Source organism: Chaetura pelagica, unplaced genomic scaffold, assembly GCF_000747805.2.
Source record: "Chaetura pelagica isolate M959 unplaced genomic scaffold, ChaPel_1.0 scaffold48, whole genome shotgun sequence".
Taxonomy (NCBI): Eukaryota; Metazoa; Chordata; class Aves; order Apodiformes; family Apodidae; genus Chaetura; species Chaetura pelagica.
In genome coordinates, this window is record NW_009954241.1 from 1,864,828 (window position 1) to 1,879,437 (window position 14,610).

The 14,610-nt window shown below is 34.2% G+C and overlaps 1 protein-coding gene across 2 annotated transcripts in view; it reads right to left on the reverse strand.

The window, feature by feature from the left end:
• TTC7B (tetratricopeptide repeat domain 7B) overlaps positions 1–14,610 on the reverse strand; it is a 112,597-nt gene that overhangs the window by 89,558 nt on the left and 8,429 nt on the right. For both annotated transcript variants that reach the window (XM_010003710.1, XM_010003709.1), the window contains exons 3-4: positions 10,917–11,047; positions 9,458–9,579 (exon numbers count right to left, since the gene is read on the reverse strand). In XM_010003710.1, coding sequence (XP_010002012.1) covers positions 9,458–9,579; positions 10,917–11,047 — 253 coding nt within the window. The remainder of the gene's footprint in view (positions 1–9,457; positions 9,580–10,916; positions 11,048–14,610) is intronic.

Here is a 14,610-nt window from a genome sequence, read left to right on the forward strand (position 1 = left end):
AGAAGAGGGTGGCAGCTATTCTGGAACATACTTTTCCTACCTAGCCTAGGAAGGACACCACTTTTACCTGGTTTTCACTATGATGTGCCTTCGTGTTAGCAGCTCCACCTGTGCTGATGGAATGCCAGAGCAAAAGGGCAGGTTAACTTAGAAAACCAATTCCCACAGTGTCTGTAAATGACTTTGAGATCCCTTCAGTTCTTAAGATGATGAATTTTAAGGTACATTAACACATCCTCAGAGCTGACACATTTTCAGTAATTTTAGACGAGACAAAGACAGACCAGGTAGACACTGCTAGTTACACAGGTTTTCATGACTGCCTCCAATGAGAACTTTAAACAGTATCTTCCTAGTGTTTGAAGATTAACTAAAATGTTGGCCACTTTAAATCTCCAAGAAAAGAAACAACACAACTACTTTGACTCTTTAAGTAGCACTACACCAATTAAAGACTGAGAAACAGGATTTGAGGTACAATCTACTACTTGCATTAATAGTCCAGGTAAACTTCAGTACCCACCTTATAATAAAGGGAATGAGATCTGATCACAATATACTGAAAACAGGCTATAAATGTTTTAAATTTAACCTCAGAAAGGTTTATAAGATTAATTTACTTTGTATTTACAGTATATTTTTAAAATTTCTTCTCCATTAGTGTGAGAACAGCTTTGTTTGTGATGCTTATCAATTAAAAACCACAAATATTTAGTCTAACATTGCCTTTTATAGATTAAACATGGAAACAGAATAAAGGCACCAACTCAACTGCTCTGCAATTTGGTGTCTAATTTGTCAGTAATTCTCCCATTTAAGAGAGACAACATATCCAGAGCCATGTCAGTGAACAAGCTAAATTACCTACTCTAGCCTGTTACCTCACTGCTGAGGCTTACTATATCTCATTTTAAAAAAAATCATGTTTTAAAAGGAGAAAACCAAGCACAATGAGATCTAGATTGCTTAATCAAAGTGATGAAACAGAACTTGCTTTTGGAAATGAGCCCACTTCCAAAATGTGTGTTCCCGCTCCTCTCTTTCTCTCTGTATTTATATAAAGAAAAAGAAATGTAATGTTTTAAACTCAGTTGTATATTTTAAGTTTTAAAGTTTGGATTTTTCTCCCAATAATTCAAATAGCAAATAAAAGAAATTAATTTGTTTTAAAGGGAAGGAGCACGGGCAGGCAAATCTCTTCATATGCATGACAATCACAGCAGTGCATTTCAGTAATGTTCGTATGACCGACATGTTTACAAAAATACAAAACAATGACTTAAATCCAAACATGTTACATTTTTGGCCAATTAAGAGTAATTTACACAGTCCTAAGTCCAGAAATTATTTTACATTCAATCAAGTTACTATATAAGCAAAAAGCAAGAAGTGATAAATTGAGAGATAAACTCTTCAGCAGTACCAGAGCAACATCCCAATAACAAGGTGAAGCCATTTACTATATTAAAACAATTGCTTTATATAGCCCTGCAAGGATGAGTTTAAAACAATAAAGTGAAAAAGGACTGAATGTCCATATCTTTCTACAATACCTTTATTAAAGGTAGGATCAAATGGATAATGCTGTCTTCTACACAACTGATAATGCTTCAGATGGTTGTGACTAATGTCTGTCTTTTTCTCCCTCACGTTTAAAGAGCGAGGGAAAGAATAGTTCTATCCACAATTAAAAAACGATGGATATAATGCAATCCAAGTCACCTCAAGCAAACAACCTGGTAAGATTTAGGTATTTGTCTCCAAAAAGCAACACAGTTGCAACTACAGATAGTTCTGTTTTCTCTCTCAGCTTTCCTTGTCTTCCTTTCATACTTATACTTTGATTATTCTCACATTAGTGTATAATTTCCAAAAAACATTACTGGGAATTATTTTCTCAATTGCATGGAGAAAATGCTTTCTGTTCTACCAGACTTTTTCAAACTATACTTTAAAAAAAAAAAAAAAAAAAGTATCATCCTACACTTTTGGGTTTACTCATTGTTAACTCACAGAGAAAGAAAAATCCCAAGCATCTCATATTCAGTATAGAAGATTATGTTTGCTTGATGCCTGAAGGCTCTTGACTGAAGTTTGGGCTTTTAAATGAAACATCTTCAGTGTGGCATTACACCTACACAAGCCTAAGCACTTGAAACAGCCCCATGAAACAGCAATTCTTGCATTCATGCATTCAAAATGAAAACACTTTACTGCCTAGACTGCAGTTCCACTGGTAGGTAAATCTAGCTAATGGTTCATTGCTGAAAGAGGAAGGTCCTTTTTCCCCATTCTCCTTTCTTGGTGCTTGTTCCCTTTTCCTACCATACTTACTTTTTCACATCTACCTACTCTTACTTGCACAGTCCTATCTCTTTTCTCACAGCTACAACAGCTATTATCACACCTTCCCGTGAATCAATTAATCTCACTACAATGACAGAAAGTTATATTTTTTTGCTGTTTGTGTTCTTCTGTTTTGCAGAATGAAATTACTCCATGGAAAAGCCAAACGAGTACCTGAACCAGAAAAATTAAGTAAGAAAAATGCATGTCACGAGTGTAGATCTGGGGAAGATGAGAGCCAGTAAATCCACTTTACAGTGTCAGGATGCTACATGTTTTATTTAATAATTTTTCTTGACCACCCCCTCAGCTCCTCCTCAGAACATTTGTTCATATAAGTGTAATGTATATAACATACTACATACATGAACATATGTGCATGTGTATACACTAAGTACTAGATTCAATTATTAAGGCACAAGGACCAGATTAACAAAAAGACTTCTTGGGCTACTGAAGACAGAATGTATTACAAGTCTTACCCTTTTACCTCCTATTATTTTGCAAGTTTCTCCTTTCAAGCAGAGATCTAGTCAGAGGAAGAAATGCGGGTAGATTAAGAAGCTGCCAAAGAAAATTATAAACAAAAAAAATCTGTTCTTGAAATCACAAGAAAAAAAGTGGTAAACATGCCAGAAAACTTTACAAAATAAATAGGTTAAAAAAGGGAAAAAAGTAAATAGAATTTACTCTGATAAATATTTAATATTGTACTACATATCGGTGAATTTCAATGGACCTTAACTTATATAAAGTAATTTTAGCTAGATTTCAAAGAAAATATACAATACAATGCCCTACAGAACTAGAAGAAAAAGGATGTGCAGTAAAAATGGTAATCTGAAGTTTGGAAGGGAGTTTTCCAGCATTCCCCTAAAAACACACAAATTAAGCTTGCCTACATTTTGATCTCCAACTGGTGGCTAGCACTTCTGTAACATGTACTATGTCTCCAGGGTATTCACAGCAGTGAATATTCATCACGTTCAATCTAATACTGCTTTTTATCTTAAAAAATCATACATAACTTTGTAAATTGTTTGGCCAATTACAAGGAAATAATTTGAATAACGGATACTTCGAAAGAATTGATAAGCCTTTAATCTCAGTAACAAATGAGAACAGACACACACAGCCTCAAACACCTGCACACTATTCAGCATTTTTTTAGCACTGTATCTGCTTGTGCTCATTGATTTTTTTAACATAAACATGCAGGTACAATTGGATTGCTACAGCACTGCCTACAGCTTAAGAGAATAGCGTTGAAGAGTCAAATAATGTAGTCAAGTTAGATAGCTCCTTGCAAAAATAACCTATAAATAGTTAATATTATCTAAAATAAAGATGGATGGTCCTGTAGTACTAGTATTTTATTTTTAAGATCTGCACATTATTAATCTCCTGGTTCTTCCAAGAGTCAGTTTTCTTTATCTCCATTTTGACCAAAATATATGCACTCTTCCATTGGCAAACTTAACTTAGTACTTAGCAAATCACCTTCTACAACTACCAGAAGACATCTAGTGTGAATTAGTCCTTGTGCCTGCTAAATCTCTCCTTTTAAAGTTAACAGAGTCAATTACATTTTTGCAATTAAAACTGGCAGCTTCCATAATTTTTAATGAGTTCAAAAACATGATTTCAGTATGAAAAAAAGAATCAATGTAGTTACTAACCAGTAATTCAGAATACTGAAAAGCTCCACATTAAACTATTACTAAAGGTCTAACAGCAATGGCCAAATGCTACAATCATAGAAAAAAAAAAACACCAACTTTCTCTTGGTGAAAATAACTATCATCCAGGTACAGCAATGAACTGTCCTTCAGAGAAAAATCAGTAGTAATAGAAACTTAAAAGACTTAATTAGTTGTAAGTTAATGTAGCTCACATTCAGGTGATGTATCCCATTAATATTGTTCACAAAACTTCACTGGAATTTAAACCTCCATCTTTGTCCCTCTCAACCTTGTAATCCTATGAATCCATATCTTAAAAGTTGCAAGGGAAGGGACAAAAAGAAAAAAAAAAAACAGAAGAAGGTCTGGCACAGCCACTCCACATGATACCTGGCAGGTGAAGCTGTCCTCTTCAGAACAATATGAAAACCAGAGAAGGAAATAAAAACAAAAGCATTAAATACAGCAGTAAAGCAAGCATTTTGGGGAAAGCAGAAGTGTGCTAAATATTACTTCCCTAATTTAAGGATACAAAACTACTTAGCTGCCCATCAAAACATGACAGAAAACCAAAACCTTGAAGTTGATGCTTGCAAGCACAAGCAACATCCAGAGTCAGACAGACTTGTAATACAAATGCTAAAATTGCTAAGGATCTTCTTGGAAAAACTGAGCTAGGGTAAGGATTCCAACAATTGTAATTTATTAAAATTATCAAGATATAATTCTGCTCAGATACTAACATTACTCTTCCAGCTTGCTTTGTATAACAAATTATTACAAAAGTTATTTGAGATTATTTTTAATAAAAGTGATTCCTTCATGTTTGTATCCACCCTTAGTCCTCCATGTAAAACTGCCAGGTTTTCTATCTATGATTTCTAAATGAAATCTTATTTTCAACTCCTGAAGCTAAGACACAGTCCTGAGCAATAAACACACAATGAAGATTGAAAGAGAAAGCATTCTGGATGATGCATGATTTTGTCTGAGTATCTGAGGAAACAATAAATTCCTCTTACATTCAAATACATTGCTTTTCCATTGAAAACTAACACAGTAAGAACAGTATCTCAAACAAGGGTGAGGAAAGCACCTGGTATTACAGTATCCTTTGAAAATTAATTCTTGTTAGCAATCAGAAAACTGTAATTTTTGTCTATATCTTGAGTGTCTTTGTTTCCTGACAACACAAGCATGAAAGCAGTTATCTCCAGGATAAAGTTGTTTTGCAAACTTCAATTGAAGTAATTACTTTTACTTTCCAATACAGCGGTGACATCTCCCATATAAAGAATGTGATACTTCATAGAATGTCTATGTTGGTTTTTTTTTTATTTATCTTGGCTTCTATTGTTTATTTAATAACCAATTTGTTTTGAGACTGATGTAGGATATGCAACAAGATCTGAACAGATTCAGAGTGACAGGTAGCTACCGCAGTGTTCCAGTACAGTCAACAACTGGTCATAAAGTTTCCTGATATGTATTAATGTCAAGCATTTACATAAATACTTCTCTTATAGACTTCACCACTGTAAAATCTCCAGCAGTGAGCACTGTGTAGGTACCTATGTGCAACAAAGCACTTATGGATTGGCTTCCAGCCTCTCTACCTCACTTACTCATGAAAGCTATATTCCTACGATATTCTTATTTATGCTATAGTGGAAACAGAAACATAGATAATCACATCTTCGACGTAGACAAGACCTAAATAAAAGTAAGTATAAGGAGGGATTTTTTTTTTGTTTTGTGCTGGTCAAACATTTTGTAAGCCAATAAAAATAATTCCATGCAGAAAAACCAGTTGAGTTTTTATGTTTTGGTTTGGTTTTGCAGAGGTTAATTTTCTATTGAGAAAGAGCCAGTTTCTGATAAACAACTTCATGAAGACAGAATCTCTTGCTTTACTGCAGCTGTGGCAGCACAAGTAGTCACACCATGAGGAATACAGGTCTGGACCAGGTTCCTCAGGCTTTGATTAAGCATTTGAACCATGATGTAGATTAAACCAAAACTGCAGTCTACAAGAGCAATATTCTTGGATAGGAATTGGAATACCAAAGAAGCCACAAAAAAGACCTTTGAAAGCTACCTTAGTCTGGTTTTCACATGACAGCCACTTGGTTTTAGACTTCAACCAGAAAGCTCTTTTGCTTTGAGGGAATACACTTAGAGCACACTTCTGAACGCTACTACCTCAAAATTAAAAACCACTCAGAATATGTCTTGCATATCTCATAACAGGAATACAAAGCAAATACTAGGATAGGAGAATTTCTCAGTACATAAAACTGATGTCTTTTCTCTCTCAGGGGCATTTTAATTAAAAATAGTTACAGTACTAATGTCCAAGTTCCTGTGCTCATAACTTTTCTTGGAACATCAGGACTTTGAACTCCTTCAATCTAAAATTACAAAGGAACTACTAGATTAAATGGAAGTTGCATAATGAGCCTGAAAGACACTTAAAGTTACATATTTCACAACGTTCTTTTAGAAGTAAATAAATCTTACTTTAAGTTTTAGAACAGTTTCCTCAACTTCTTTGTTACTCATTTTCAAGCTGAAACATTCCTCTGCTCCCAAGTGAAAAGCAGGTATGCAGTTTGATTCTTTACTAAAATTCTGTACATTAATTTCAGATTGGTGTATTAATAGAGCACTAAATAACATTCTTCTCTTCAGACTGCTGACACTTTTTTTTTTTCTTTTTTTCTTTTTTTTAAAGATAACAGCTTTTCTATGTATTTTCATAATGCCAGCACTTGGCAGCTAGGCTAAGTTAGGTTTGAAACACTTTCTAATACAAGATACCTAAAAGATAGTAAATTCATCCTCTAAAAAAACTTATTTCTTGGCTCTAGAGAAAATCTCTGTACAGTTAGTGAACTATTTAAAGTAGAACAACCAGCTTTCTAGGTAGGCAGCAATATTCCCTATTTTACTAAATTTAATGAGTTAAATTTACCGAATATGAGTTAAAATTATGCTCTTCCAACTAGTATAAACTTATTTTCTTTTCTAGTTTGTAACTAGAAATGTAATCATGCACAAAAATTATGCTTCCACTTACAGAGGAAGAAGTGTAATTAAAAGCCAACTCACCCCTAGGTATGCAACCACAATAAAAACTCACTCCATAGTAAAAGGACTTCAGAAAAATTAAATTCTCCAGCAGATTTAGAAATCTCTTTATTAGAACTTATTGGAGTGGAACTAAAGTCTAAGAAGCCACCAAAAAATCCATTTACATCTACTAAGATCTTCAAGCATGTTCTAATGCATAAATTACTATGGCTACTATGCTTGTAGCAGGTTAACATTTGAACTGGCTCCAACCAATGCCAGGTTGTAGTCTGGTGAAAGGAAATTTTATTTCAGATTCAACCCTTCTGGGTGGCAGCTTCACTGCATGAACACACACCAATAAGATATTCCACTGCATCACAACAGGAATAGCCTATTTAGTCTGCCTGTAAAAAAAGACAAGCCCATCTTTCCCCTCCATCACTCACAAGCAGTTAAGTGTCAGGAAGCCCTTTTAACATCTACAGCCTCAAATGCAAAGAAAAGTCTATTTAAGAAACATTTCCATTTCTAAACTGCCTGTATTAAAGACATCTAAATATCCTCTGTGATCCTCTGCTTGACCATGTTTGTACAATCTTTACAATTTTAGATTACATTCAAACTTTAAGTATGTTGTAAAGCTTAATGGAAACGTCTTGAATCTAATTTCTATAAACCTAACAGGAGAGATGACATTTAAAAAACAAGCAAAGGAAGGGACCCATAAAAGCAACAACATAAATAGCAGCCTGGAACAATGGCCCTATTAGGAAATCGTGAAAGAATTTGCTTTAAATTAATACAGAAAACTAAAGGATATAATGTAAAATAATGTAAAATAATGTAAAATAATGACTGGCACACAGCTATTTTTCCTAACACCTAGCTTCCTCTCATACCACAAAGAAAAATGTAGCACCAGCCAGTGAATTTGGAAGAAGAAATTCAAAATTAAATATATAAAGTATAATTAGCTGTAAGTGACCGTTTTACTGAAGACTGCAAAAAAATTAGTTTCTTATGTAGGAGTTAACAAGGGCACCAATGGCTTCTGGCTGTTCCCTAGTAACACACTGCACAACTTTTTTGGTGGTTGTTTTGTCTCTTCTTAATAATCTTCATCTGCTATGTCTATTCCTGATTGCTTTTACACACAACATCTCAGATTAAATGGACCATCTCCAATCACGGCTTTCAACCAAAATTCTTCAAATTGTGGAGTTTGTAGCTTATTCTTAACCATCACTGCTACTGGGATTCTTTATTTAACTTTTGTGCAGGCATGGAAACAGAAATTTTATTTTTAGCTCTGGTAAATGAAAAATATTAACTCGCAGAACATTCCATTCCTCCTGCAATTACATGTTGAAAACGGAAATGAAATGTAAGTCTCAGATCATGTGTTATTGCAGCAGTATTTCATTACTTAAAGAATGAGATTTCAAAAGCTTAGTGATCATTTCTATGCTAAAATCCCCAAATGGTTTGAAAACTTGGATGTGTCACTCCACCTTCAGACCATTAATTTACAGACACTGCACGATTTCCCTTCATATCCTGTTTATGTATTTGAAAGAATAAGAAACATTTTTTGTACAAAACAGTAGTCCTACCAAGAGTTCCAGTATTTCAATCAAGCCGTATTTTCCTAGTGAAATAAGAAGCCCTACAAACAAATTGGTAAACTAAGTCATTTCAAGAACAAATGTCAGAAATGTACTTAAAACCCATTTGTGCCAAGTTTCAAAGCTCTTAAAAAAGGAGAGTTATATTCCTTTTGTCATTTTCTATGGTATCTGAATTTATTTTTAGGCTTTTAAGGGAAGCCTTTTTTAAAATAAATTATAAAAGATCTCCCATGCAAAATCTAAAAGGGCCTACAGAGCAGGTACAATGGAGATTGTATATTTGTATACATACTGTTGATCTTCGTGCACATTTATCCTGCAGCATAATGTTAAAATAAGTAATAACTGAAGAGATTTGAAAAAAAAATTACAAAATCAAAATTATAAAAATCAAGAGTTTTAATATGTTGTCTATCACTTTTTAACAGTGTCCAGTAAAAAAGTTTAAAAAACTCAAATACAGAAAGTTTAAGGTATTTTAAATTCTCACATTTCATAAGTAAAAATATAAAATGCTTTAATACACTTTTATTAAATTATTTTAAATATATAAATAAGAAAAATATAGGCAGCCTTACTATTTCAAACAAAATCTTACTTCTTCATTAATAAGAGGTCTCATGATTACACAATGCACAACTGCTAAAAATTATTATATCCAGTTAGATCACAAACCAAACACCTGAACAAAAAAGCAAGCACAAAAAAAGGAGAATCAAATCTTACCCATTTTTGAAATATAAAACATGTGCTCTTTGAAGTCCTGTTTCCAGGAAAAAACCAAGTTCCTGTTCATGTGCAGTGGGCCCTGGCTTAGGGCTTCTGTTTTGTATGTTGGCATTAATTGCCTAAAACAACAAAACAAAACACAAAAACAAACAAACAAAATAGGAAAAAAAATTGTTTAAAAAAATATCAAGCTTTGATGATTTCTACATAGAAGATAATACCTTATATGGGAGAAATATTTTTCACTCGTAGGCAGTGGCTAGTAGAGTATGTCTATCCTTACCTCCATTCCCACACAAATACAACTTTTTTGATGTTGGCTATACCCCTAAAGGCAATTCCTTCACCAAGCAGATATGCCACTAAGAAAAAGTTTATAATACTTTTTCAGATATTTTTGTGTGTGTGTGTAGAATGGTATGCAAAAGAGAAGTATACAACCAACCATATTTGCAACCTTATTCAGTAGCAGGTGGTGATGGTATTCAAAATCTAATACCATAAAAGGTTAGAAAAGACTGCTGCAGAAAGCAGTAAGATGATTAAAAGTGATCTCCAGGGTGATTTCCAAGAAACTATTTAGAAATAACTGTATGTGTATTACAGCAACATTAAAAATGCTCTCTCAAAATGAAAAGCTATCAGCTCATATTTGTTTTCATATTCCCTGCTCGTAGCCTACTAGCCACTAAATGATAATAACAAAACAAACAAAAAACCCAAAGCAAAAAAACCCTCAGAAAACATAAATGTGTATTAATTTAAAAAACAGCATAAACTACTTTTCTTTCCACTATCACATCAAAGTTTTCTTTCCCGTTAGTTTTGCATGTGTGACCCTCACAGTCTCTAATAACCCCGTCAAGGACAACTCCCAATGACTGGCATGAGGCTTGTAAGCAATAGGTCTGAAAAAGAGGCTCAGGTTGATACTACCAGCTTTCTTCATTCTAATAGTATCCACAAGCCAAAGAATGGAGCCCCAGGTCCATTCTGTTTTGTCCAGACATATCTCAATGTCTAAATATGATGCAGTAGTGTCTAACACCTAGAAACAAAGGGAACCACAAATTTTCTTCTCTGAAAAGCTAGTAAGTATATACATCCACTTCACATATTCTGACATGTATATTTGAAAGACACTATAATCCCCTGTTCATAAATGTTACCATAGGGTAAAGATGCCACAGATTGGCATCTTGAATATACACAGCTGTTCAGAGGAGCTCTGTCAATTACTAGCACTATTTTCTAAGAGGTCAGAATGAGAGAACAGTCAGAAGAACAACTATTAGATATCTATTAAAGCACACTAGTTTATTGTCCAGTGTGTACTGAAGTCCTAAGAAAACAAATATTAGACATCTTTTCAGCTGAGTTACCAAATGTTGGTAACACCACATCAATGAAAGATGAGCCACGCCATTCTTCAATTAAGTAAATTATCCCAGCTTACCCTTTCTATCTCCTGAAGGTACAGGAGAGCAATATCCCCAGATTTCTCATAGCATGTAACAATTTCTTGCTCACGGTCCACATGGAGGTTGCTAGCCGAAGAAGAAATTGGCAACTTCTCAAGACACAGACCTGGGAAAAAAAAAACAAACAATAAAAAATTCAAATGAAGATTTAAAAATTAATGTAATATCATTATGACCTAAAAAATAGTCCAGACTAAGCCCCTTTGATCAGGAGAAGAAACAAAGAAAAAAATAAAACTATCAAAATCTTATGAAGGTATGGCCCTCCAATGCAAACACTAACAAATACATAAATAACAATGACTCCTCCTTAATAATTATAAAATCAGAAGCAGCACTTTTGAAAGCAATTTTTTAAATGACAATCTACTATAGCGCCTATTGTCTTCCTGAATTACTGAATACATGTTCACTTTTCCAGAGTGATCATAGAAACTAAGGCAGTGTGAGGAAAGACACTCAGGGTAATACTAAACTTAGTAACTGTGCATGGCAGAAGCACCTCTAAAAACAAAGACATTCAAAAAAAAGGGGGGGGGAGCTTAGGAAGCATAATTTTTGTACTTAAACTTAGTAAAAGACACCTCGATCTCATCAAGGCACAGAAGTCTTTTCCCTTTTCCTCTCAGGACTTAATGCAGCAAAAACATTATCTGGTGCTTTGGGGAAAAAAACCCAAAACAACAAAAAACCAGCAACAAATAAAAAAAACAACAAAAAGCATTTGCTTGTCTCAAAAACTCAACAACTCATACTAATCAATGCTATTTCCTACACAAGCCACTTCTACTGCTGTTTTCAAGACAATTAAAGAAAACAGGCAGAAAGCACATCAAGACTAATCCATCTATCTGACCCAGGAATTGACCAACCCCAGACACTTGTCTGACCTGTTCTTAAAAGCCTCTGACAACAGAGGCTTGGACTTTCTATGCAATTTATTGTAGAGTTCAACTTTTATCACAATCAGTATTTATTCCTACTGTCCAGATCCTGCTCCTTAGATTAATCATTCCTAGTCTTCTTCACATTATTCCTTTCTCAGATTATTCCCTTCTCTAAAAACATTTTTTTAATGCTCATCTAGAGAAAAAGAGAGACATGGTTGCGACAAAGAATGTCAATTCTCACCTACTTCTCTTTTCATGCTTACTTGACAGCTAATCATTTTTATCTCCTCTGGACACTCTCCAGCTGGTTACCTCTATCTTGACTCACTGTGCTAAAACTGGCTATGAAGCTCCACTTGAGCCTCAATAGCACAGAACAGAGAAGATTAAATATATCCTGTTTTGTTATAGGATACTTAAAAAAACCAAAACAAACAAAGACAACAAACACCAACAAACAAAGCAGCAGAACTTTAGTGCCTTCCTTAACATATTAGTAAAATATTGTCTCCTGCTTATGACCTGCAGCAGATCATATTCTGCAAGCCAACTGTCTCATCAGCTAGGTTAGTAGGGTTAGATTAAAGGTTGGACTGGATAATCTTACAGGTCTTTTCCAACGTGAACGATTCTATGAACAGTTACCCTATGTCCTATTTATTTGAATAATTTTTGTATTTGAAGGGTGGCACTTTACACATGTTCTTAATAAATTTATTTCATGTCATTCTTTCAGCTTGTCAGCAGTAAGTGCTGATCCTAAAATGCCTTCAATTGTTCCACATTAACATGATTCACAATTCAAAACACCATATTATCAAATCATCACCCAAGGGTTTGAGAATCCATCGGTGGGGAAATAAAAAATAAAACCACCAACAAAACACAGTTATATACTGGGAAGATGTCTGTAGAATGCCAGGTACAAAACCCCACTTTGGAGAATATTTTATCAAAGGATTTTTGTCTCTCAACACTGTAAGGTGGGGACAGTATGTTCCATTTTAACTACTAGAGTTTTCTTACTAAAACAACCTGGGAAGACACAGCCATGAAATCTAGAGTTTATTTACTGATAAACTCAAAACTATGCAATATCTGTGACCTCCAGATTATTTCAAAACACCTATTAAGTTTCCATATCTTTCTGCAGAAGTGTAACTCTTCTGTATTAAAAAAAATAAAATAAAAAAATCAAGACTTAAGGCTTGAGAGGATGCCTTAAGTCCGTATCAGAGTTGCTGGCCACCTTTACTCTCCCAATCCACCCTTTTATCAGTATAAACAACATATATCCTACAGTTGCTAGCTATATATACAGTTCAGACAAAATCTTTACTCTAGTATTAACTGCTCTGCTAAAGACAAAATAACATTCAATATACCTTCCAGAAACGTACACATTCCTAAAGTGAAGCAAACACACAAGTAGCCGAACCTGAGTACAGACTCTGGACTTTTACAACGTGTTATGGTTTTCACCTAACACATCTCAAAAAATTAACTATATGTGAAAATAGCCTAGAGTAGCCTGGGCTAATCTGCTTGCTTTCAGTATTTCAATAATAGTCAGCAAAAAAACCTCTTGGCTATTTGCTCTAAGTCATAGACCCAAAGCAGCAAGATTAAACTATAGAAAAAGGTCAGTTACCCTGCTACTGGAGTAGGTTTGAACTAATTTTCTGATATCTAAATGTAAGGTTGATGCTGGATAGAAAGTCTGAAGCATCCTATTCAAACACCTTCCAACTCAGACTACTTAGAGTTTACCACAAAATACAATAAACGAACTGCGATTTAAAAGTCATGACCGAAACCACCAGACAGTTGGTAAGTGAATCACTCCTCCCCACCCCTTCTCTGCCATGACATGAACAGGCAGTGCCCCACAGTAATCCTCCACTACCTGAAACGTATTACTCAACTGACTATTTGTAGAGTTGACTTGGATTTATTTCTATTTTCATACTTTATGGCCCCTACTATACCTTTTTAATAAGAAAAATTTTCTGTAAGAACATCCTCCCATTTTAGCTGAGAATTTCCTTTTGAGACATGAAAGCCCCTCAGTGCTCAGACAGAAACTTTTAAGTAATGCAGGAAGGAACTACAAAATTTTAAGTATTTGACAAAGTATACAATACTACTTCTTAGGGTAATTTTATTATGCAACTAGTATTCACTGTATTTTTCCCAGTATGTTTATTACAACCAGGGAAACTATATTTTAAGTACGCAATGCTTTGGAGCAGGAAGTTCATTTGGAGAACTATCCTGAAATGACTACTTAACAGGATGGTTTGGACACTTTATTTGTTTTGACAACAAATGGAATAATTACAATTCAACACTGCATTAAAAATTAAAACATATCAACTAGAAGAAAAACTCTATGGTTTTACTGTGTTTTATTATGGTTTCAGTAAGAGGTTAAAATCAGAGTTCCTCCAGACTACTCATTTCATTTTCTTCTTAAACACATATGAAATTTAAGAAGCAATGTATTAATTACATGCAAGTATTACTTAATTTTATTTGGATACTAATAGCAACATAGCAGTAACAACTACATAACATACTGCCCACTTCATAAAAATACTGAGATATAATAAACAGTTACATTAAAATGATTGCTCTATTAGGCTCTTGAAAAAAGAACAAGCAAGTGGCAACACACAGAATTGAGAAACACATGAATTTCAGAAAAGTACATATTGCCCTAAGCTATCTGCTGAAGACTTCTGCATATATTCAGGCAGGTAGTTCTGTTTGTGCTGAT